General features: G+C 42.0%; 1 protein-coding gene across 1 annotated transcript in view; it reads right to left on the minus strand.

Annotated features, from left to right (window-relative positions):
• adarb2 (adenosine deaminase RNA specific B2 (inactive)) overlaps window positions 1–24755 on the minus strand; it is a 272346-nt gene that overhangs the window by 32105 nt on the left and 215486 nt on the right. The window contains exon 4 of the mRNA XM_049564848.1: window positions 19049–19163. Coding sequence (XP_049420805.1) covers window positions 19049–19163 — 115 coding nt within the window. The remainder of the gene's footprint in view (window positions 1–19048; window positions 19164–24755) is intronic.

Below are 24755 nucleotides of genomic sequence, written 5' to 3' on the forward strand. Positions count from 1 at the left end.
CATCTCCTCAGAAGCCCCTATCACACCACACCAGCCAGGATTAGCTGGATCCAAGGAGTGAGGGAGGGATGAGACCCTCCACCTATAAACTGGGCCGGCACCACTCCTTCTTACTCAGAATTTTCACCTCTTCACATTGAGACACACACAGGAGAGAGCTGAGTCTAAAACCAGGGAAGGAGGAAGGACTCTTTTCTCCATATTCTGACTACAACAGATGCTCTCTGTGTGATTTTGTGGCCACTTTAGGATGTTTGTGTCATGTGAATGGTATACTGGATGTCGATATATGCGCCCATAACATCAAATGCAGCGAGCCAATCATGAAAGGTCTAGAAAACACAGCAGAGAACCAGACTTGCTCTCTACATCAAAGGATCGGGCCTGCTGCTTCTTCCAACTGTTTAGTATCTATGTAACAGCTGCACCAAAGATCCAGGCCCAGGGATGTTCCTGCAGGACCATCACTGACTCACTGACTCACTCCCTGACCTTGAGGTGTTTCTAATTCCTGGGACAGAGGGGCAGCAGCATCACGTTTCTTGGCTCAGCTTCAGTACCAATGAGCACATTTTCTGAGAGACTCCTTAGCTCCTGTGTGGGGGCTGTGGGAGCCATGATTGGGTCACCGCAGGACAAATTAGTGTGATGTGAGGGCGAAGCAAGCACAGTAGGTCCACTTCTTTAGTGACTCGAGGATGGCTAGGGCTTCTTTTAGGCCAAGATATCACAAAACGTTGATCAAAACCTTGTGTCGGGTGCTCATAGAGAATGGGAAACAACAGGATTGACAGGAAGGAAACTTAGGTGCTCCATATATATAGAAAACGAGGAAGGAAGTATTCAAAAACCTTTACTGTAGTGGCTGAATCATTAAAAGAGCCAAAATGCTTCTACCACTGCAGGTCTTTGTCAGGGCTTTAAAAATATTTTTTACATCTGTCTTGCAAATTTTTTACACCACCACAAAGTAAAACAACACGCTTAGAAAACAAAAGACTGTTAACTGTTATTTTTCTCAGAGCTTTTTAAAGTTTAAAGGAAGCGTTCAATAGAAATGCAGATAGATCAGACAATGAAATAACAGCACTACACAATGCAAACACAAATAGGCTAAATGGTCTGAAACCAGCATAATACATACTGTATGTAGGCCTACATAAATGAAAATACATATAAAAAATAAAGATAAACCGGGGTACATGCAAACAAATAAATAAGTATATCAGAAGAAGAATCAGTCAGAGGATTCGGGAAATATAGCTGCATAATTTTCCGTAATATCTGGATATATCAATATTGGTTATCGGCCAAATGAGTTGTTATATATCCGCATATTGGATATCAGCAAAAAGCCAATATGGTGGATCCCTTTAACAATATAGTAACCTCCTTGAGTGCCGCAATGTTTATTGTTTACATCATGCAAATCTGGAAATACCACACAATCTGAGTTCTCTGTGGTGCCCTCTAGTGGAATCCTGCAGTAAGTGATTTAATTTTTCCAAGGATGGTGATGACATGGCGTGCTCTGCCTCTGATTGGCTTTCCCTGACATTCTTTTCCTAACCCTAACTAATCTCACTCCTACTGCCTAAACCAAACCCAACCAATGAAGGCAACGAGCACTAGCCAATCAGAGAGAGAGCAGGGCAGGTCGTGCCTTCACCGACCTAGGAAAAGGTCATTTGCCTCTAGTAGCATGTGTACTATATAAATAAGTAGTGAGCAGTTGTCTGCGTAAATGTGTAGCTAAAGACAAGTATTTTTCTGGCTATATGGCCTCAGTTCCTTCCAACCTGTCTGGACAGCGTGATATAAGCCTCTAAAGAGGTCATCCAAGCGGCATTCTCAATGTGAGACACGGAGCAAATGCTATGAGAGAGATCACAGAGTCATCCTGTCTCATGTTGGTTTTCCTTTGAGAATAAGACACTTTTCTCAGTGAGGATTCAGGCTAGTGCGGGGCCATGTGAGAGCCCGACTGACTGACAGATAGACAGAGGTGGTGCAGAGGGGGGAGAGGCTGGATCAGCACGTTAACGGCATGCCATTCCTTCCCTGGCTGCCACAAATCTCTCCCATCGCCTCTGAAAGTCAGGCTTCGCTGGCTCCTGGCAGACCTGCAGGCATCGCCGGCCCGGCACATGAGCTTTTATCAGCCTCGGCCCAGATGGCACTGCGGCGGTGGAGTCCTGACACCTCCACTGATGAGGAATGGGAAGGAGGGCAAGGGAGGAAAAAGTTAAGGGAGAGAGGAGTGTGTTTCGTGTATGTGTGTGTATGTGTGCGTGTGTGTGTGTGGGCAGTTGAGGAAAAAAGAGCACAGCAAAGAAGAAAGGAAAGTCTAAGGTAGTGTGGAACAAGTTTCACTTTTACTCTACAAACTACAGCAGAAAACTTCCAAAAATACTTGTCTTAAAAAAAATCTAACGCGTATGGATTTTTAAAAACTTTTTTTCTTAAAACAAACTGTCATATTGATGGCAGGAAAAAATAGGGTTAATGTACTGTGGTGTTTAGATCATGTATAACAGCATCAAAGTAAACCTCAGTGTCTAGGAAGCAGAATTTTTAAAATCCTATTATTATTATTTTCCTAGTCGACCAGTAGTCATCATTTAGGGCCATTAGTCGACTAGTCGCCTGTATGTTTACGACATTAATTTAATCATTAAATGATATATTTTGGTGGTTTGAGTTGAAGGTGTGAGAAAGAATAGTATCAGTAACATTGTTAACACTGTGCTACATTACAGAGAAATACAAAACCGTACTAATGAACCTTCATTAATATAGGCCTATATTTTATCTCCAAGTGCACGTCACACACTGAGCGAGCCACCTGTTAATGACGCTGTGGGCTAATGGGCATGTAGCTACTTCCATGTTTCACATGATACGTCATGTTTGTAGTCGACCAATGAAGATGAGTTTACATATCACCCTGGGTTCGTCCTTCACCTTCTCAAAATGATCCCACACTTTGGATTTCCTGCCCGACATGTTATTAACTAGCCTGTGGAATAACCGCAGGTACCAGTCCTGGAAATTAGGGACCATACACATGCAGTGTCTTTTACCCCCTGGAAAACATGAGGTCGGGTGCTGGACGCTACTCTTGTGCCTTTTTTATGCCAGCTTTCATGAGCGTGGCGGCAGGTTGCATCTGACTTTGCTAACAAGCATCATATAGCCTGTTTACCTGAAATCCTGAGTGCAGAGCTGATCTTCTTCCAGGAGCTGTGTAGGCCTATCGTCTGTGTGACAGATATAAAACTCTGGGTAGCCCTGCACTAAAACGATCAACTTTTCTGTATTCATCAGACTGAATACTTACAGAAGAAGGGAAAGATATCTGTCGGCTGTGATTGGTTTTTAACCTGACTCCTGTCTGACTGCTGAGCGTGGACACTTCCTGTATCTGTCCTTTCAAATTAAATTCCCACATGGTCCAGACATATAGGGTTTGTTTTATTTGACCTTATGAAAAGGTGCAGCTCCGAAGAGAGTTTCACTTTTGTTTGTTTATTTTTTTCCTCCGACTAAGCAACCAATGACATCCTGCCGACTAATGACCTTTCTGGTCAATCAACGGCTATTAGGGGGCAGCCCTAACTCCTATTCAATTTGGCTAAGTTTAGCCAACAACATTAGCATTTATTTGGAGGTGTGTTTCTGGACACCTGCCAATTGTCAGTCCAAAATTCAGTCTTTTATCTCTGTTTTTAGTCTCCACCAACTCCTGAAGGAAATATCTGCTAAATGCTTTACAATGTTCACCAGCTAGTCACTAATTCTGCCTGTTCACTTGTGCTGTGCAGTTAGCATGGACAGGGTTTTTGAGCTTTCTGACTGAAAAACAACACTGTTGAGAGCGCGGAGGGTAAAACAAAACACCAAAGTTGCTCTGTAGAGCTGAAGGGAACAGTGGGGTTAGATGATTGTTATCTATTATCTGCGGCCCCTCTTTTGGGGCCCTTGCTTGGACCACACCCATCTTTGAACTCAGCCTTCACTGTGATCTGCACTACCCAACTGTAGAGTGACTGCATTTTGCACGGTCGACATATGGCACCTAGCAAAGTGCTTCAAACAGCAACAGAAACACATCACAGTGTGCATGTAGCTGTGTTAAATGATGATCAGATGTATCAACAATGAGACAATATATTCTGTTAACACTTGGATCAAACCATTAAAGCATCTTTCAGTACCTTTTGCTGCAGATATTATATATGGAGGAATTATAAATTAACATCTAGAGAAGAGCAGGTTTAACATGCTGTGCCACCACACAGAAAACATACAATATTTATGACTACAGCACCCTAAAAATCTTCTATATCATGAGTTCGACTATTGGCATTCCCTGTAAGCAACGCGCCCCAATTCCTCCTGGGTGATAAAGCAAGTTCTAAAAGGTAACAGACTCAACCAATTTCATTCTCCTGCTTTTCCTTGCCGTTCCACTTTGCGATTGTTTAGATCAATTTTGCAGTGGATAATTTCTGCTGTGCTGCTCACTACCCTGCCATGAAATTGGCACTGAGGTTGCCTTCAGTTTGCAGGAGAGAGGAGAGGAGGAGGAGAGATGAATGAAAGAGGGAGAGAGACAGTGAGAGACATAGAAAGAGAGAGACACAGAGAAGCGATAGAGAGCCCCACAGGCAGTGTGCTGTTTTTAAACCAGGAATAATCAGCTGCATCACAGTAATACAAAAAGAGAGGGTCAAAAGAACAAGGTAGAGTGGAGTCAAAGGCCTGAGGCACCCTTCACACACAAATACATCTGTTACTGGTGATTCAAAGATGTCACACCCCGGGATAACAGCACTGTCAAAAAGCATGTACATCACAGAGTGAGACCTGGAACGACTAACTATGGCAACTGCACTACACTGTTCAGTTCACAATACTGTCAAGGGCCTTTAACAGGAAGACAAAGCACATGTCGCCTCACTATGGCAACGGAGGAGGTAAACACACTTTGTGACAGCGCACGGAACAGAGGTGCACATAGGTATTTATTTAACACTGTATTTTGATGACTTCTCCTGAACTCGGCTGCACCTAAGTGGAGGAAGAAGTGAGGTAGTGGGTGTGGTAACAATCAAGCAAAGCAGTGCAATTTCCCTGTCAGATATTAAAGGGAATTTGTGCCAGACGACCAGGTCAAAAGTACGGGCAAATTGCACTCATATTCCAGTGACTGACACCAACCCCCCACCTTAAAAAAATATATTCAAGACATTACCAGTCTTTTTGAGGCTAAGTTGGCCAGTTTAACTTATCTGAATGTACAGTACAATCAGCCGTTGTGATTTTGGTTTCCTCTTGAGACAGGCTTTTGTGGCAGATTCAGTCCACGCTGCTCCTCACATCACAGATTACTGTGTTGTTGAGATGCTGCTTTCAAAAACGAAAGTGAGGTTATTTTATTGGTTGTGAGCAGTCGTGACAGCACCTGTGACTAAATGTATTCTTCCTAATGCCCCTGATTCCAACTGTGCCAAAAAACTATGCCCTATGGAGCGAGGAGGGGGTCGGCTTCAGGTACTTCAGCCCTAAATCTATTCTCAAAAGCCCAAAACCTCTTTATTACAGATGCACAGCATACATTTTAGGCCAATAAATTATCGGCAAATAGTGGGACATTTTTATAATTATGCATTATTCCAATAATTAACATTATAGCCAATAAATAGTGCCGATAATACAACGCCGGACTGCTTTCATTGACTTAACAAGGGCAGCATCTCCACACCTGACACAGTGGGTGGTGTTACATGTACCTTTAAATTTGGTCTGTAAGTGCCAATAAACACAGAGAAGCAGAACAACTGCAGCACGCTGTCGAGAGGGCAAAACATGTCGCTGTGTGGATGTCTTTCACTGTTCCACATGATGACAACAGGACAGGGACAAAGGGTCTGATCTCCAACTGCCCGACACCCCACCAGACTCAAAAACTTCCTGCAACTGGGAAACAGGTTAAAAATCCGGCTTTATAGACACAGCACTGGAGGACTGTCTCCAGAGTGTTAACACAAGCTAATTAAAAAAGTTATTAGTAACTGCTAACCATGTGATGCTACAGTTAGCAATTATTTGTATCGTCACCTGTCAAACCCTGTCCAAAGCACTTCTCTCTCTCTGACTGCGTGTGCTTGTCTGTCTGAGGTGAGCGTTAATCTGTGAGGTGAATCAATAGCGCATCACTATTCTACTTGGTAATTGTAGGCTATTTTATTGTGGGACGGTGAGACGGCGCCTGGGTGTGTTTATAAAAATGCAGCACGATGATATAAACATTTCATACACCAGATGTAACGTGGACCTGCTGATGTTCATATGGTTGTGTTCATAAACTTTTTAAAATACAAAAATAATTGGTTATCATATCGGTTATTGGCCATTAGAAGCAAGTAATCATCACTTATCGGTATCGGTTGAAAAAATCCAACCCTAGTTTTTAAAATACCTTCATATTTGTGTCATGTCACAGCAATCAGCCGTGGTGAAGAAGGAGCTGAGAGCAAAACTTTTGATTTACTGGTCCATCTATGTCCCAACCCTCACCTATGGTCATGAGCTCTGGGTAGTGACTGAAAGAATGAGATCGCGGATACAAGCAGCTGACCTGAGTTTCCTCCGTGGGGTGGCTGCGCTCAGCCTTAGAGATAGGGTGAGGAGCTCAGACATCCGGAGGGAGCGCAGAGTAGAGCCGCTGCTCCTTTATGTCGAAAGGGGTCAGTTGAGGTGGTATGGGCATCTTGATCAGGATGCGTCCTGGGCGCCTAGAGGTGTTTTGGATATGTCCCACTGGTAGGAGGCCCCGGGGCAGAACCAGAACACACTGGAGGGATTATATATCTCATCTGGCCTGGGAACGCCTCGGGGTCCCCCAGGAGGAGCTGGAAAGTGTTGCTGAGGAGAGGGACGCCTGGGGTGCTTTGCTTGGCCTGCTGCCCCCGCGACCCGGCCCCGGATAAGCGGATGAAAATGGATGGATGGATGGATTTGTGTCATTCAGCTAAATGTATGCGCCCACGCTGTTTATCCTACTATCATATTCCCTGAAGAAATCTCATATAACTTAGTAAATGTTCATATGTTGGCAGAATTTTTAACTCAGAGTACTGACGACCACATTTACTTGGCATTGGTGGGGATCCTTGATTAGCAATTAGAGCAGCCGAGATTATTGTGGCATGGATTCAAATGTAGCAGAAACATTCATTCTGTGAACTCTAACACTGTACAACAAGAACATGCTTTCAGATATGTATGAAATGTAATTCAAATTAGTAACATTGTACATTTTTTCCCTCTTAGTAGGTGGCAGGAGTGAAAATTAGTCATCCTCAACATTTGCTGTTTTATGGTTTCAGAATGATGAAGACAGCTGGAGAACAATTAGATAGGATGTAGGCTCTACATGATATTTTTAATTTCCTTGGCAACTATGTTTTTCCAAAATTAGGCACAGATTTTCAGTCATTCTATCATCTCAAATGTCTTGAGAAATATTGTGTATGGCTGCTGCTGCATGGGAAAAAAAGCATGTCCTCAGACCTCCCTAAGTTTGGGCCGAGTCCCAAATGTTTGCAATGTCTGGCTCCTGTCCTGCACACCTGCACTGTGTGCCACTGATTGGTCCTTGTGCTACTGAGTCATGGAAGCAGATCCTGTGTCTCCCTTAACAAAGCAGGACATTATGACCCACCACTCTGAGAAATAAAGACTAAGGTAAATCTGGAAATATTTTTGCTGAACCAGTTGTTCTTTTTTTCTTACAATAGAGCGTTAAGTCATCACATTTATCAAACAACATATATATATATATATATATATATTTCTGCTTAATGTTGCATAACTTCCGCCACACAACACTGGTTCTCGACTTGCTCTGTCTGCAGGCCGGCGAAATGGCCCCTCGCCACTGGGTTGCATCACACAGCTGGAGCAGACTGTGAGACAGTTGTTCAGGTTGTTAGATCACACAGCCACATCTAAAAGTACATCTTAAATCAGTGATGACATCATCAAGGTTATTTTTTTCAAATAATGGAAAGCTTCCTGGAGAGCTGCTGAAGACATTATAAAACTGTTTTCATAGTTCCAGTGGTGCCCCAAAGAAGGGAGGGGGGTCATGGCCACCTTCTTACAATTGCCAGTCCCCTACTAGCCCACCCAAGCTACCAAGGTAGTGGTTAGGGCTGCCCCCGACTATGTATTTTCCTAATCGACCAATAGTTGTCACTTAGGGCCTTAGTCAACTAGTCGCCCACATGTTTACGACATTAATTTAATGATTAAATGATATATTTTGGTGGTTTGAGATGAAGGTGTGAGAAAGAATAGTATCAGTAACATTGTTAACACTGTGCTACATTACAGAGAAATACAAACCGTACTAATGAACCTTCATTAATATAGGCCTATATTTTATCTACAAGTGCACGTCACACACTGAGCGAGCCACCTGTTAATGACGCTGTGGGCTAATGGGCATGTAGCTACTTCCATGTATCAGATTGTAGGAGCCAAATTCATTATTTTGTTTTGTGAGAAGTGTATCTTTTTTGCCCCATTAAAGGTTTATTCGTTGTGTTAATTAATATTAATTATTATTAATATTAGAATAATTGGTTATGGTGACCTGCCTGACTTCACGCCTTCTTTTCCCATGTTCCTCTCGTTTCCTTTCCACACCTTTATCTTGTCAGGTAATTTGGGACTCAGGTTGGCTCAGGTAGAACGGCACTACACAGTTTTTTGACCGCAATTAATTTGTCCTTAAATAGGTTGTCTTGGAGGCTTGAAGCCGTTTTTTTGTTTATTTTTTATATAGTCAATTGGGGCTGTTGTATGAGAATATTTTGTGTTTTCTTCTAGAATAAAATAAGTTCATTTTTATACAATTCCCGTGAGATCCTGCCTTCACATTGTCAAAAAACTCTGTCATGTTTGTAGTCGACCAATGAAGATGAGTTTACATATCACCTTGGGTTCGTCCTTCACCTTCTCAAAATGATCCCACACTTTGGATTTCCTGCCCGACATGTTATTAACTAGCCTGTGGAATAACCGCAGGTACCAGCCCTGGAAATTAACCTGACTCCTGTCTGACTGCTGAGCGTGGACACTTCCTGTGTCTGTCCTTTCACATTAAATTCCCACATGGTCCAGTCATATAGGTTTTAATTAATTTTGTTGAGGTGCAGCTCCTAATAGGGTTTCGCCCTTTTTTTTTGTTTTCTGTGACTAAGCAACCAATGAAATCTTGCCAACTGACCTTTCTGGTTGACGAACGCTTGGTCGACTATTAGGGGGCAGCCCAGTAGTGGTATCTTGGTAGCTGTGAAATTAGACAAGCTAAGGCTTCCATTAGTACCAACCATGTCAGCGTAGCTTGCCAATAAGGCCGATAAATAACACTCCAAAGTTAGCCTAAATTTTGGTGGGAGGAGTCATTTTCAAAGGGGTCCTTTGAACTCTCACCTCAAGATATCCGAATGAAAATGGGTTCTATGGGTACAGTCAGTGTACTACTTCAAATTAAAACTGTACATTTGTCTATTTAACCTTACAATTATAAGTCTACGCGGATTAACTGTAAAATAAAAACAGATAAATTAAGAAACCACAGTATATCAGATTCACTGGAGTGCCCCTTTAAATTGTCACATACAATACTAAAACTACGCTGGATCAAACTGTTCCCATATCCTTACTGGGAGAAAAAAACTCAGGTTGATTTAGATGATGATGATGATGATGATTTCAATTTTAGGGTGTGTTATAGGCATGTAATATACTGTAACAAGTAGAATACCAAAGGAATGCTAATAAATGCTAATAGGGACATTAATTAGCCACACACAAGGGTACATGTCCGTAGGGGTTATTTTTGGTTCTAAAGGTACTATACCGAAAGTTTTTGGTAGAAACAGAGCTATAATTCAAATGTGACTGTTGAACAGAGTCTTCTATATACATGTTGTATATGTATTCCTCATGAAGAAATGTGTCCTTTACATTTGACCCATTCTTACAATTTAGCAGCAGTGAGCAGCCACAGAGCAGCACCCAGGGACCAAGTGCAGTCCTAAGGTCAGTGACCAGGATCAGACAGAGTTTCCCTCATAGCTGACATATGGTACATGTCTTTTGGAATGTGGGAAGAAATCATTGGTGCAAAGTAAGTAAGTACAACTGCTCACGTTCTTTATTTATGTGTACTTTATGAGTAAATTAATGTATAACACACTGCACACACTCCATCTTAGCAAGTCAGTTTTGTCTTTAAGTGAGTCCTCAAAGTCAACTTTCTTCAACCAAGTGAAAAAAATATATTGTCAGCCTATTTTGATAGAAGTCTCCTGGTTACATATATTTGTACTGCCTTGGCCAACTACGATATTAAAATGCTGTTATCGGGTGGATGTGTAGATAAGAAAAGGATCTGAATACTTTTTCCACCACTGCAAGAAACTGAAAATACCTGTGAAAATATGATGAAGATTTTCAACTTCTGGTCAGTTGGTTGATAGGTTGTGCAATATGTTCTTGTCTGACGAAATTCTTAATGGTCAGACAATAGCTGGTGTTACTTTAATAAGGCCGTGTGTCTACCAAATCCTCTTTTCCCAACAGAAAATGACAGTTGTTGTTGTACAGCACTTGTATTTGTCCTCTGTGACATTGTGGAATTTGTCCTATCCCTCCTCAGAGATAAGTTAAACATTTTTCAACTCTAATTTTTAATTGGAAAAAGGGATAAATAATCACAAAAGACATTCAGTGTCTGATTTATCATTATGGATTTGTGTAACTACGTCTCCAAAAAGACCCTGCAGTTCAAGGCTGGATTACAAAAGCTTCTGAGAGGGATACCATCACACAAGAACCCTTGTCGGAGTGACAGGATGGCTAACCTTAGCTAATGTTACCGGTCTCAAAATAGTATGTCTCTCTTTCACATGCAGCGTTACAGAGATATTTAATGTTAGTTACGCTATGTTAAATATGACATTGTCAACCCCAAAGTTAACTGCGCTCTGGAGGACACACAATGCTACCAGGTAGAGTACACTCAGTGCACTGTGGCGATTTAGTTAATCTAGAGATGACGTGCAGATCTACTTCCTCCATTGATGAATCGATTGGTAGAATTTCAAGATTTTCTTCGTTTGAATACAGCCCTACCTGGAGAAAGAGACAAAGAGCTGCCCTATGCTACTCCAGGAAAACATAGTCAACTGCAGCAAGCATCTCCAAGATATTACACATAAAGCCTCAACATAAAAGCTATTATATATTTGAGGTAAGTATTTCAGGTGTTGACAAATTGCTGGCGATCGCCGTTAGGAACCACTGGGGGTGTCAAACAAAAAAAAAATCCATATAAATGACCATGAACTTTGCAGTCATCAATTATTACACAAAGCAACTGCAACTGACAGACGCTGCAAGGCTCCAATCTGAATCCCTTTATTCTCCATGGTTATAAAACAGAGAAAAATGTTTCCTAATAAGCCACCCATTATCTCCGAGCACCATAAAGCAGATATTAAAAGATTTTCCTCTAAAGCAGATTGAGCTCTTCAAGGTCAACTTTTGGTAAACTGTATTATGTGCCGTTTAGGTTGAGCTCCATAAATCCCATCTTTCATGTGTTCCTCCATCACAAGATGTTAGATGATTACACTGAATGTCATCCAACACGTGTCGTCTGAATAACAGAAAATCTCTGAAAATGCTCAGCACTTGCAGAAGGAGAGGAAAAAACAACTTGGCAAGAGTAGGGACTGCACCCTGTTGAATCTTTATTAGCTTTAACAGGCAACTGCTCTGAACATATAAGGGTGTCTTTGTGAAATGCTGCTGAAGCTCTCAAATCTCTCTCTCTGCTGCAACACACCCTGGGCACATCTCTGCTAATTTTTTTGCCTCTTAGCAAGCTGTTTTGTTGCCGGATGTGATTACTGAATGTTAAAATTTGTGGCAGCCGGAAAACCAGATAAAGAGTGGAGAAAAATCCCTGTTTGAAAATGGATATGCAGACTAAGAACCATAGCTTAACCGTCATTTGTAATCAACTTGTTTGAAACCCTTTGCTCTCGTCTCTTTCTTTGAGTCCCTGTGGTATTTCCCCCCCCCACACTCGGAGTCTCATCACCCTGCTGAAAAAAAGAAGCCTCAGAAGAAGCTTCTCTCATCCCATCCAACAAACAAGTTAAAAAAAAAAGGAAGAGGAAGGAGGGGAGGTCTGATTTTTTTTTTGCATTTTCCATGTGGACGTCCCTGATTTTTCATGTCTCTGAGCACATCTGAACACTGTTTACCATCTCCACACACCCAATGCTATCTCAGATCGATTCAAATGAGATTTTCCACACTATTTGACAATGTTTGCTGGCGGTTTACTTTGGCGGTCGTCTCGCAGCTCTCAGCCTGTTGGTGAGGCTAATCTCGCTCAGGTTGGGGCTCAACTGTCTCGGCGGGACTCCAGCGAGGGTGGGGGGGCTCTGCTGTCTGTCTACGGTTCAAAAACGGACCCTGATTAATATTCTTGAGGCGAGAGCAGAGGCATGAGACAAACACAGAGAGGGAGAAAGCGAAGGGGCGGGGGGGAGAAACAGAACAGGACTCCCCAGCGTTCCTGTCAAGTTTGGTGTCTGACTGCACGGACGCTGGCCACCACACTGCTGCTGCCGCCGCCGCTGCCTCACTGTGAGCACTTGGCAGCCCTACGTCTGGATCTCTGAAGATAACATGTGCTATTAATAAACAAACAGAAGCAATTACTGGGAGGCAGAGGAGAGGAGAGGGATTGGATTAGGTCAGGATGAGCGCCGGTCTCACTGAAGTCTAAACTGATGAGCTGCAGCACTCCAAAGACAGCAGAGATACCAATCCCTCCTCACTGACCCCTGCACCCCCACAGCCTGCAGCAACACAGGGAGATAACACTCCTCTGTGTGTGTGTATGGATTTATGTCTGTGTGTCAAGACTCCACATGTGCAGACCTGTGTGCATTTGTGTGTGTGTGCGTGGTCATTTTGGTAGTAAATCCCATTAAAAGTGAAGGCCCTGAGACACTTCTGTGTCTTTTTATCTCACATCTCTGCTTCACTTGTTTGTTTTAGTTTTGGTTCAATTTTTCGGGGTTAAGGTGATTATTTTGGTTAGTTATCTCTACACAAGGTGAAATGTGTCAAACGTTGGCTGAACATTTTCTATAGAAGCCCAGAGTTAATGTTAAATGCTGTTTGACCTATCATTAGGCCCCGCAGCGGCTATCAGGCAGTGCAGTCATAAATCTACTGAGCCTCATGACAGGTGACACCGTTCTCTAGCTCTGACCTGACGTACATTTAAACTGTTTCTGAATCCTACTCTTACCCAAGCAAACAGCTGATACACAGCTATTTGACCACACCAAACCCCCAGGAAGTGTGCCGGGCTTTCATTTCATAGTGGTCAAATAGTGTAAATATGCCCTGGGGCCCAAAAAGACATGACCAAACAGACGTCTGTAAATCAGCGGATATATTTTTTTGAGTGTCACAACCCCCGTGAAATGAAATGTTTCAACTTTCAAGATTTGATCCATTTGGTTTGATAACATTTGGAAAGTCTAGAAGAGCCGCACGATTGGATCATTTTATCCCCATTCTTGTTAGCAAAGGGCTAAACAGGAAGTAGCCGGTTCAGCTGACGGAAGTCTCCAGTGCGCCTACTCTATGGGCTGCACAGTGCAGAAGCAGTGCCAATTATCCGGTTAATTCTATACGTGGCAGTTGAGCCTTTTTAGCTTCATGCACCACTGAGCAACTCAACCCCTCCTCCGATACTGTATTCAGGTCTCGTTATATGTCCATGGACCAGACCTTGTAGACGAATTCGGAGAGCGATTTGTGTATGCTGCCATCTTGCGGCGGCGCCATTGCTGCGGTGACAGCATCATATTGACCATCACATCATATTGAAGGCCATCAATATTGATGGCCTTCAATATGATGTGATGGTCGTCTAAAAGGCGGAGCTCAGGTAATTTTGAACCACAATCAGAGACCTGTAATTGCTGTTTTTTTGGTCATTGGAGGCCAGGCGATCAATAAAATATTCTTGAATACCTAAAACAAAACACAAACACGTGTTGTTGTTGTTTTTAAGTCACGTAGCCTGTCCATAATGATTAAATGTCACGCTGCTAGCTTGCTAACGTCAGCACACGTAATGTATGCTAACGTTATATTACACAGTGTTTAATTATATATTAATGTATATATTATCTCCCTATTACTCTAATCTTTCCTGCTTATCGCTCCAACAAATTATTAATTTCTAAATTAATATCGGTGCTCATTTAAGATACCTTCATCAGTTACCGGAGGCCACCGTCTAACATCATCAATCCAGCTATACATGATGCTGTCATTGTAGAGAGTCACTTCACAATGACAGCATAATGAATTGATGACTGACACATGTCACCGCAGCAATGGCGTCGCTGCAAGATGGCGGCATACACAAATCGCTCACTGAATTCGTCTGTATCTGCATTGTATCTGCCTAGGATAAACTACAATGATTGCCCCCACTGGCTTTATACGCATCATCTAAATGCCATAGCCCACACAGCTGTTCAGCTAATATCACTGAATATCACTAGTTCCACCCGTCTTAAAAATAGCCAACAGTTAGCAACCCCTCTGTTATGAGAACGTACTCCATCAATGAATAATGTCTTAAAAACAGAAGAATGGAAAACTGTACCCACTTGAATTTGCACATGAATGTAAGTGTGCTACGGGGTCATCAGTGGGACCCCTCTCCATGACTCATGTTTTGTTGAGTTGGGCCCACAACACTGACTCACCTGCTCTTCACATGTACCCACACACTCACCACGGCCCTCTGAAGCAAGCTACACTCACTAGGGTACGTTCTGTCTGTAACATCACCAGCTAACATCATTGCTTAATAACATGGTAGCTAACAGCACGTTAAGTTACCTAGCATGTTGCTATAATGATAGCATGTGCCAAACATAACAAATCCTCCTCAGCTACCTCACCTTAGCAAGCAACAAAACACTTCACAAACTTGTGTCTAAAACCTCACCAGCTAACAGCAACTAGCAAAGACAGCTAATGTCATGTTAAGCTAGCTACAACCAATGCTTCACAACAACACTGAACAAAGACAGCTAATAATATGTAAGCTAGCTAACACCAACAACTGCTAAGGCTGTGTGGTGAGCTCATTGGCAAAACAAAACAAACTATTAGGGTCATTTTTCCTGCAATCTGGAAATCCATTGGTTAAAAAAAAAAAAAAAAAAAAATTTCTTCCTTTCTCCTCTGGAGGAGGAGTTTTTCGACTAATGGAAGTGCAGGGGCATCACGCCCTTGACTTCCAGCGGTGCCCCCAGGGAATCGCCCTGTTGTTTACAAATACTTCGGGTAGGAAACCAGCGGAGTTTAGCTATATATCACCGTGTAGACTAATCTGATGTTTGTAAAGTCTATAAACACAATGACTGAACAAACATTACTATTTCCGTGTGCATGTTAACATAGCTGGGCTAACCGTTAGCTGTTAACGTTAGCCGTTAGCGGTGTCTGTAATAACCATAGACTGTATAAAAATAAGGTAATAACTCAATAAATGGTCCGTGAATAAAATATTTTTTCCAGCAGATATCTTAGTTACAACATGATTGAGCTAGCAAAGCAGTTTTGTGTTACTATGTGTGGTATTTATTCAGTTATGGGAAATCACGATGTCTAGAAAACATCAGTGGCTGCTGCTAACAGTGACAGTTAGCAAAGCCAACATCAGGACGTCATCTGTTTAAAGCCTCCCATTGTCGGATACGACATGAAACTACTCCAGTTAGCTAAATCATGTTGTAACTCAGACATCCGCTGGAAAAAATATTTTTTTTTCCACGTTGACGAGACGGCGTTTTGGGTGGAGTTGTCGCTATGGACGCGGAGCTTGCTGCTTCTGTAGGTACACATTTCCTGGGGACACCTGCACGTCTCGGCCGCGCCTCCTCCATTGCGATTGGCTAAAGCGCAGCATCGTTCAGACTCAAAGCCCCGCCCTTCCCCCTTCTTAGTCGTCTTTCACACAGGGCATCTGAAAATTATGATGGAAATGCCAAAATTCAAATTAAAATCCCCTGATTTGCACAAACTAAAATACGCTCGCTTTAGCCAGGTTTTGGTTGATTCGAAAAAATGTTGATTCGCAAAACGGGGGATGTAAACATTTATGTTCGAATTAAGTCTGACGTAGCGCACCTCTCTCCATGGTGATATCCACACTCCGGGTTGGGAAGGCGGTGATGCATTTACAAGCTGGTTGCCAACCGCCAGAAAACGTAGAAGAAGAAGAAGAAGAATGCGAGACTTGTTTTGTTTCCGGTTCTGCGGAAAACTCGTGCGAGTTCGTAGTTTTCACCAAAGTCCGTACATTTAATGGAAACACACAGGATTCGTATTTCTTTTAATGTGCATTTCCCAATGATTCGAATCACTTTTGGATGGAAACACAGCTAGTGCTTGGTAGGGATGGGAATTGAGAACTGGTTCCAGTTGATAATTGATCCACTGGAGTCATATGTATTTCAATTCCTTTGATCGATGGTGGCATGTGTTTCTGAAAGTTGATCATAGCAAAACAGACACGTCAGACTTGTGCGTCCACGTGTGCGGCTGTAGCTCAGAATGAAAAGCAGGTTGTCCACTAATTGGAAGATTGGTGATTTGAGCCCTGGCTCCTCCAGTCTGTCCTCCTGTCCTTGAGCAACATACTGAACCCCAAATTGATCCCGATGGCTGTTCCATCAGTGTGTGAGTGTGTTAAACAACTCGCAAGGACAAGTGGTCATGGCGAAGGGGAAGAAACGGTCCAAACTGTGGCTTCATTTCATGAAGAACTGATGATGAGGTGCTGATTGTAATGGCTTTAAAATGGTTATAGGCTATTTGACAATAAACATTCGAGTGCCACTGCTTCCCAACTGAGCAGCACATGTTATAGAGGGACAAAACCCTATGTAATAATAACATCACTGCCAGACCGGCAGGCTAAACTCATTTTTTTTTTTTTTGACTAAGAAAACCTGAATGTAGATGAATGATATAAAAATATTTTCTCACTGAATCTACACTGTGATCAGACTCAGAGAGAATAACATAACAGTTGCCTTGACACTGAGAAAACACTTTTTCCCCCACAGATAATTGATCAGGAATCAATAAGGGAATCAATATAGAATCCGACTGATAAGCAGAATTGATGATGGCACTGTTATCAATAAAACCTTATCAATTCCCATCCCCAAGCTAAGGGGCCTTGTATAGGATCCCATAAGATCGCACCCTCCTTTTCTTTTGTTTTTTTTTTTTTTTACTTACTATAGATCCTTTTAGGGCCGACGTCACAATGACGTCATTTTAAAATGTGGTCTTGTTGTGTTATTTGGAGCCAGAATAGAAGGAGTCACGGCTCCAAACTAAAATTTTATCTCATACCAGCCACCACAACCCGTCAACAAAAACAAAGACAACTATGGTTAAATGTGATAAGACCAAAGGACTGGACGGAGGCGATCATCAAAAATGCTCACATGTGCAGCGCACACTTCATATCAGGTCAGGGAAAAAGTATTTCCTGTTTTAGGGATGAATAACGTTATGTGTATAAAGGGTTATCATGTCCACCTCATCAGAAACTGGGGAGGGATTAAGAGGAATATTGGATTTCTCTGGAACGCTAACTTTTTAGCACATTTGCTAATGTTAGCTTCAATAGCAAAACAAACAAGTGCCGTCCTCCTTTGTAAGATTGGCTTCCTGTGACATCATCCATCCACTGAGTGAGAGCATACAGGTCAGCCAGTCTGGTCCCGTTGGTCTGTGATTACTTATTTAAGTTACACTAGCAGTCCCGGAGAGTGAGTGACCTGACATAGTGCGTTCATAAATTCAATCTGACACTAAAATTAGAGCCCTGTTGGTGAAAGAAACGGCCCATTCTATATTTTGAATTAACAAAGCTTAAGTAAAATCACATATTACGCATCTACAAGAGCTAAACAATGGCAAAACAAAAAAGCAAACTTTAAATGCTCAACAGTGTTTCATAAACAGCAGATTAGAAAAACATGACAGTTCAGTTTAGGACTGAATGTTACAATCCCTTGATGCATATACTGGAAACTACGAGTGGGAGTGATAGCTGTCTGGGGGTTTCAGAGTGGGAGTCAAAGGGTTAAAGTTAGATGGATAGAAAGTAAGAAAGAGCTTAGGGAAGAGCCAAGGAGAGACATCTGTGCGGACAGAACTCAGCACTCAGCTTGTTTTCAACAAATGTCATGTGAGATGATCCTGAGCTTTACTGTATGTGTGCACATATTGTGTTAGGAGAGATGTGGAGTGTGTCAGGGTTTGTACATGCTGTACAGGCCTGTGTGTGTTTTTGTGCACCCCCGATGTGAGGCCCTGATGTGATGTGCAACAAACACCGCACATAAAAGATAAATGTGTGGTAATATCTCATTGTTTCATGCTGCAGGAGGACAGCGGTGTGAAGCTTCCTCCTCCTCGCTGTTCCTTCAGTGTGTCACTCAGTCGGGTTTCAGATTAAGTTTTAAGCTGATCTAGTTAAGATTTCCACTGTGGCATCTGGAACTCCTGTCAAAGCTGCCTGAGCACAGCGAGTCCAGCATGCAGTGGGGATGACTGACACTCACTACCATGTCTCATTCCCCTCAGAGACTGTGAATAGTCAATAATTCATCAGGAAGGTATATTCTCCTGCACGAGTGCAAGGTACAGCATGGAGTGGAGACTCTCTCTTCCCCCCCTTAGTTTATCATTTCTCTCTCTCAATCTAAAATTCCTTCCCCTTCCCATTTCTCGCCCTCACCCTCTTTCTTTTTACCTCCCTCACTCATTCTATATTGCACCACTTCAATAATTCAAAGTGATATATAAAAGTCAATGAAATTTGCCATACCTCGGGTCATTACGATGCCTGCCAGGGATTTGTGTCGAGCGTGCGCAGGACTGCAGCCGCCCACCAGCGACCGGTACTTCTCCCTCACCAAGTGGAATATTGAATCGGCAAAGTCCTGAAAAACACAATCGCTCCCTTAATTTTCAACTAGACACAATCTGTGGAGACTGACTTCACAGGTTTCATTTTGCTGTATGATATTCCTCTTTCCTAATCTGCTCAGGTGATGCAGGGAGTTTGGGGAGATTGGCTCCAAGGTCAACTTACCTGTTTAGCTATGAGCACATGCAGAAATCAAACATGGTCTACACATCATGATAGTGATGATGTTCCCAACACTACTATGATGTTGGACTTATGTTTGCCATGTATCACCAAAAACAAACACATTTCGTAATTTCTACACATACTGACGAAAAGAAAAAGAAACTATTTTAGGTGAGAAATTTATGTATCCCTCTGTTGTGGTGTGATTTCAGTCTGCACATACTCTGCCTTTGGGAAACACTTTTTCCTAACATATGTACAGGGAAAGCACACCCCTGGTATCCACCCAGCACAAAACTGCCAGTATCCCACTATCACTCAACATAGTGTATCTGCAGAGGGCACATACAGTCAGATTTAGTGTTAACATTCCCATCACTTAAAGGTTAAGTTGACCAAAGGGGCATAAACTGTATTACCTGTATATTTTATGTGTCAGTATCTATTATGCAGGTCTACAGATGGATGATGCTACGATGTTAAAGAAGTATTCCACTGCTGGAAAGATGATCTTTTCATAAAACTGAGCTGTCTATGCAGAATTAAGACATAAATACTTTTTAAATTTGTGTTGCATGACCAGAGAAAACAGAGACAAAAGGCTACAACTGCCAGCATTCACTGCGCAGCACCAGAACTAATAAATGCTCCCGTTGGTGGGTGACGACGCTGGTGGGTAATGCCTGCTTGTCAGTTGTCAGGAAACAATATGGTGGCTGGCTGGTAACAAACGATATTAGTTAAACTAAATTACTGTTAAATGGTAAGCTATTAAATGTTTCTGAAGATGCAATGCAGTCACAGATTCTTGGTTCATATTTAATCAGTTCTGGCACCAACTTCTTGTTCACAAATTCATGGTTGAATCCGAATGTCCACCCTCTGGACTTGCAGACTGAGCCCTCGTGGACTTCAGTTGTACATAGAGTGATGCATTTACTGTCTGCGAGGGCAGAGACTGCAAGCGGCTGATAGGCAGCCCTCAAATCTTTTACTTGTTGCTGTGGAAAGATTCAACTAGTCCACTTCAGGCCCCTTGTAGACTGGATGAATTGTAGCTTTTGACAGCCCTAAGCACTCTCAGACTTCCCAGGAACGCGCCCGCAAAGTGTGCGAGTCTGCAAGTGTGGTGAAGTGCAGACATCTGAATTCAGCCTATGTCCTCCTGAGAACCTGTGTCCTCACATGTGGACATCACATTTGGGTTTTCTGGACCTTATTCTTCATTATGCTTAACTTAGACCTGTTGTCCTTCTTCATGGACACTTTTTTTGTACCATCTAGTGGCAGTAAGCGCAAAATACACTAATCCATGTAAAAACAAGATGGCAGCCATCTCTGTCATGTCAATTTGCAGCCGACCTCGAAACAAAAGTGGACGAGGTCCAAAACCTGATCACATTTTAAAACGTGTTTATTTATGATTAATAACATTTTTAGTCTGATATGTCAACAAATTTGACCAATTTTGGCAACAGCAACATGCTAGTATGCTGTTAATGAGAAAGTACTCGTTTGCAGACATTGGGAATTTTTCATTAGCTTGCTGAAGGACATTGGGACTTTATTATCATTGACTTGACAATGTTAAGTTTTTTATACTTATCAGGTCCTACGAATCCCAAATAGCTAGGAGACATTGAAAATGCATACCAAACATAAGTTCAGGTCTCAGGAGGATATATCACAGCCAATTATTTCACTAAAATATGTTTCTGAAAACATTTTAAGTTAAAATTAGGAAATACAGCAACAGGATCTTGGTTTATATTTGATGAGCTCTGCCTCTTCTTAAGGGTTAATCTGTGTTTAGTCTGAGTTTGAGAGCTTTCTCTCTCAGTCCCTTTCCATAATCTTTGTGTCCAGGGTGGCAGGCATACCAAAATACAGACACACAATCTGTAGTTCGAGCAATAGCGCTTGAGCCAGAGATCTTCTCTGGGAGAAGAGCAGGGAGATTTGGGCACTGGAAAAATGAAGGTAAGTTTACGTCAGTTTCTTCACACACAATACCCACACTGTTATGATACAAAGCTGGTTGAAAATTGGCAAAGTATTCCTTTAGTTATTTGCACCTCAGGTCACTGAAGTCAAAGACAGTCTTGAGACTCTACTGTTTGGTGTAATAGTAGAAGAAAGGTAAGCTCTAGAGAACAAACACTGTGCATGTTTAGAAGAGATGTGCATGTTGTTAGAATAAAACAATCAAAAAAGTTTTAATAACATTTAGCCAAAACTAAAATGTGTTAGGTTGTGCCCCACTCTCCCTTATACAACACATGACACCATATATACTCAGACCCGTAACCCAGTAATGATGCTGGCTGTGATCAGAGGTGTACCTGACTTGAAATTTTTTACCCTGAGGGGGCAGTGTTGAGTTCCTCTTTACTAAGAAAAAACAGGAATGGCTAAACATGCAATAGATGTCATACTGTATGTAAAGAGTGGCCAGAAATAACCATAGTTACACTATGACTGAGATGGAGAAAGAACTTTCTGTTCTGCACTACAGAGTGCCCATTCTTGCCAACGACTGCGTACTGTAACTGCTACTTTAGAAAATTACTAAACCAATGTGATATATTTTTCACTTAAGCATTTTGACATCAGCATAACCATTGTTAGGAGAACAGTGAATCACTGGTGTAATCGGCCGTCTTTTCTACATAATCAAAGAGGATGTTGAAAGTTGTCCCAGCCCTGTCTTTCTGACCGCTCTCTCTCTGGCTTCACTGAAGATGTGGATAAACATGATGGACATTATTTTTTGATTTCCTCCACCATCTGCCGTCTGCAGCTCCCTTTGTGCTGAAAGAATAGTACAATGTGACAGCGTTGTGCTGTAAGAAACCCTCTAGGTCTAGGTACCATGTCTGAAGGGTTACTTTTGGTTCCAAAGGTACCATACGGAAAATGTTTGGTGGAAACAGGGCTCAAGTTGACCACGTCTTTCACAATATAAAATGCAGACTATTAAGGATTGATTGATTGATTTATTATCCATCTATCCGGCCAATCCAACACTTCTCACCACACATCCACTGAATCCACACTATTCAGCAGATGTTGCAAAGACATCTGGATCATATCCACCACTCCCCCAACCTTTAATGCTCTGTAGTGGTAATTAAGGACTTAGTCTCAGAGTGGCCTTCACGCCAACTGTAGAGCTGAAATGGATCACCGGGAGATGGCAACAAAGTGGCAGCAGAGTGGGCCTTTTGGACAGATTGAGCCCCCAGTAGCTGAAAGGACATCAACAGATGCCACGGTAACGGACACACAGAGTGAGAGAGAAGGAGAGAGATTAAGCGTGAAAAGAGACAGAGAGAGGGTGACTGAATTAGCGAGCATATTGCACATTATAGCCCTCGTCAGGGCTGTGAAATACTCTCACAGTTGGAACTGGCGGTCAGGGTGCTCACAGCTTGTGGTGTGTGTGTGTGTGTGTGTGTGTGTGTGTGTGTGTGTGTGTGTACGCACATATTATTGCTCTGACTGTGTCAGCCTGAAGGTTTTTGGGGAACAGAACGGGACAGTGAGGTGTTGTGAAAAGTTGACAGTGACTAACTTTCAGCAGTTTGTTTTTTCGGAGCTGCAATGATGCCTGATCAAGCACTCTAACAGTTACATGACAGGTCACCTCTGAGATCGGTGTACTTCTCTTTGGCCAGACTAGCAAGACGGACTGGAAGGAGAGAAAAGTTGTCCTCTGAACTTTTCATCTTGTGTTGTTTACTTTATGCTTGAGTGATTGATGCGGTCTCAGAGCATGTATGTCAAGCCCTAACTCAGTGCAGCTCATGTTGCAGGGGGGGGGCAAAGGAACAGAAAAGTAAAGTGGTAGATTGTCCGCTTCTTCAAAAGATTAAGTGTGACCAAGGACACTCAGAAGTCAATCTATGTTACAGATTTTCTAAAGGTATATGATGCAGTATTGTCGGTTACAGTTTGTAAATACCCTCACAAGCTAAAGTGAAAGTAAAATCCAACCCCAGATTCACTTTTTTGGTATTTCACCTTGCTGTATTAGTCTTAATATTGGTTTTTAGGAAAAGCCTGCATCGAATATCTTTGACGACCTTATCTGTTATTTATTTTGCTCTAATCTATCACAAGGTAGAGGAACGTTTGCTATTCAGCCTACTGTAGATTCCTTCTTTAAAATGCTGGCTGTCATCCTTCTTAGATATTTGTAGTAATTTTCAAAGCAGAAGGTCCTTGATTTTAGACAGCAGTAAATAAAATTTGCCTTCCCATTCCAGCAAGCAGCCCTCGATTTTATCAGCTGAAATGAAACTGAAGAAGATGCAAACACAAGTACACAAATCAGCTTCACTATAGCTCGCAGCATTCACAGACAAACACTTGTCTTTATCTGGACACATTTTCCCCACAAATACAACATGCTAATGTTATTAGCACAAGTCTATGGCATTTTACATTGTATAAATTAGCCTAGCGGCTAGCAGACTTTTCCTCTACTCATATGAAGCCAGGGACAACAGCAACATTTAACAAAGGTAATGTTACAAAATTCAGCTCCATTACAACTCACAAGATTCACCGACAAAACAACTGTCTTATACTAAACCTGTTATCCAAACAAATACAACATGCTAATGTTATTAGCACAAGTCTATGGCATTTTACATTGTATAAATTAGCCTAGCGACTAGTGGTGATTTCTTCTGCTCATATGAAGCCAGGATAAATCACACACAAGACTTAAAATGCTATTTTTGTGGAGGCTTGCTGCGTCGCTGCAACTTGTAGTTACATTTAGGGTACGGCAGTTTTTTTCTAGGATTTTTTTCTTTTTTCTGTTTTATATCATTTTAAATGCTATATCTTTGGATTGTGGGCTGTTGACGGGACAAGACAATACTTTTTTTTTTACCTTTCATAGACAAAACTACAGTAAATTAATCAAAAAAATAATCAACAGATTGATCAATAATAAAAATAATGGGTAGTTGCAGCCATATGGTTCTCTGAAGCGACAACAGCAGTGCAGTGTATGTTGGGTTAGTGTAGAATACTATCACCAAAATCAATGGATTATGTCTTTAATCATATTGACTTAAAAATTCTGAACCTCCTGATAGTCGACTTTCAGGAAGGTGAGAAAAAAAGCCTTGTTTCAGTAGATTTTATCAGCTCATACATTGTTAAATTTCCTGATTCTGGAGCAGCACACAGTTACACAGATGTGAAAAAACACCTGTCTTGTTCCCTGTACCTGAAAGTGACATCCAATTAATTCTAACAGAATCCTGCTTGGCTTGGCAGCGTCAGCTGGTGTCGGTCACAGTCTGAACCCCGAGTCAAGTCCTCCATCCCTCCTAAAGGCCTTTTCATTGATGACATTACAGAGGTGAGAGAAGGTGGCAGCTCAGAAAGGCCCGGAGAGCAAAGGTGGAATAGACCCTGGCAC

This window comes from Epinephelus fuscoguttatus, linkage group LG21 (assembly GCF_011397635.1).
Source record: "Epinephelus fuscoguttatus linkage group LG21, E.fuscoguttatus.final_Chr_v1".
Classification (NCBI taxonomy): Eukaryota; Metazoa; Chordata; class Actinopteri; order Perciformes; family Serranidae; genus Epinephelus; species Epinephelus fuscoguttatus.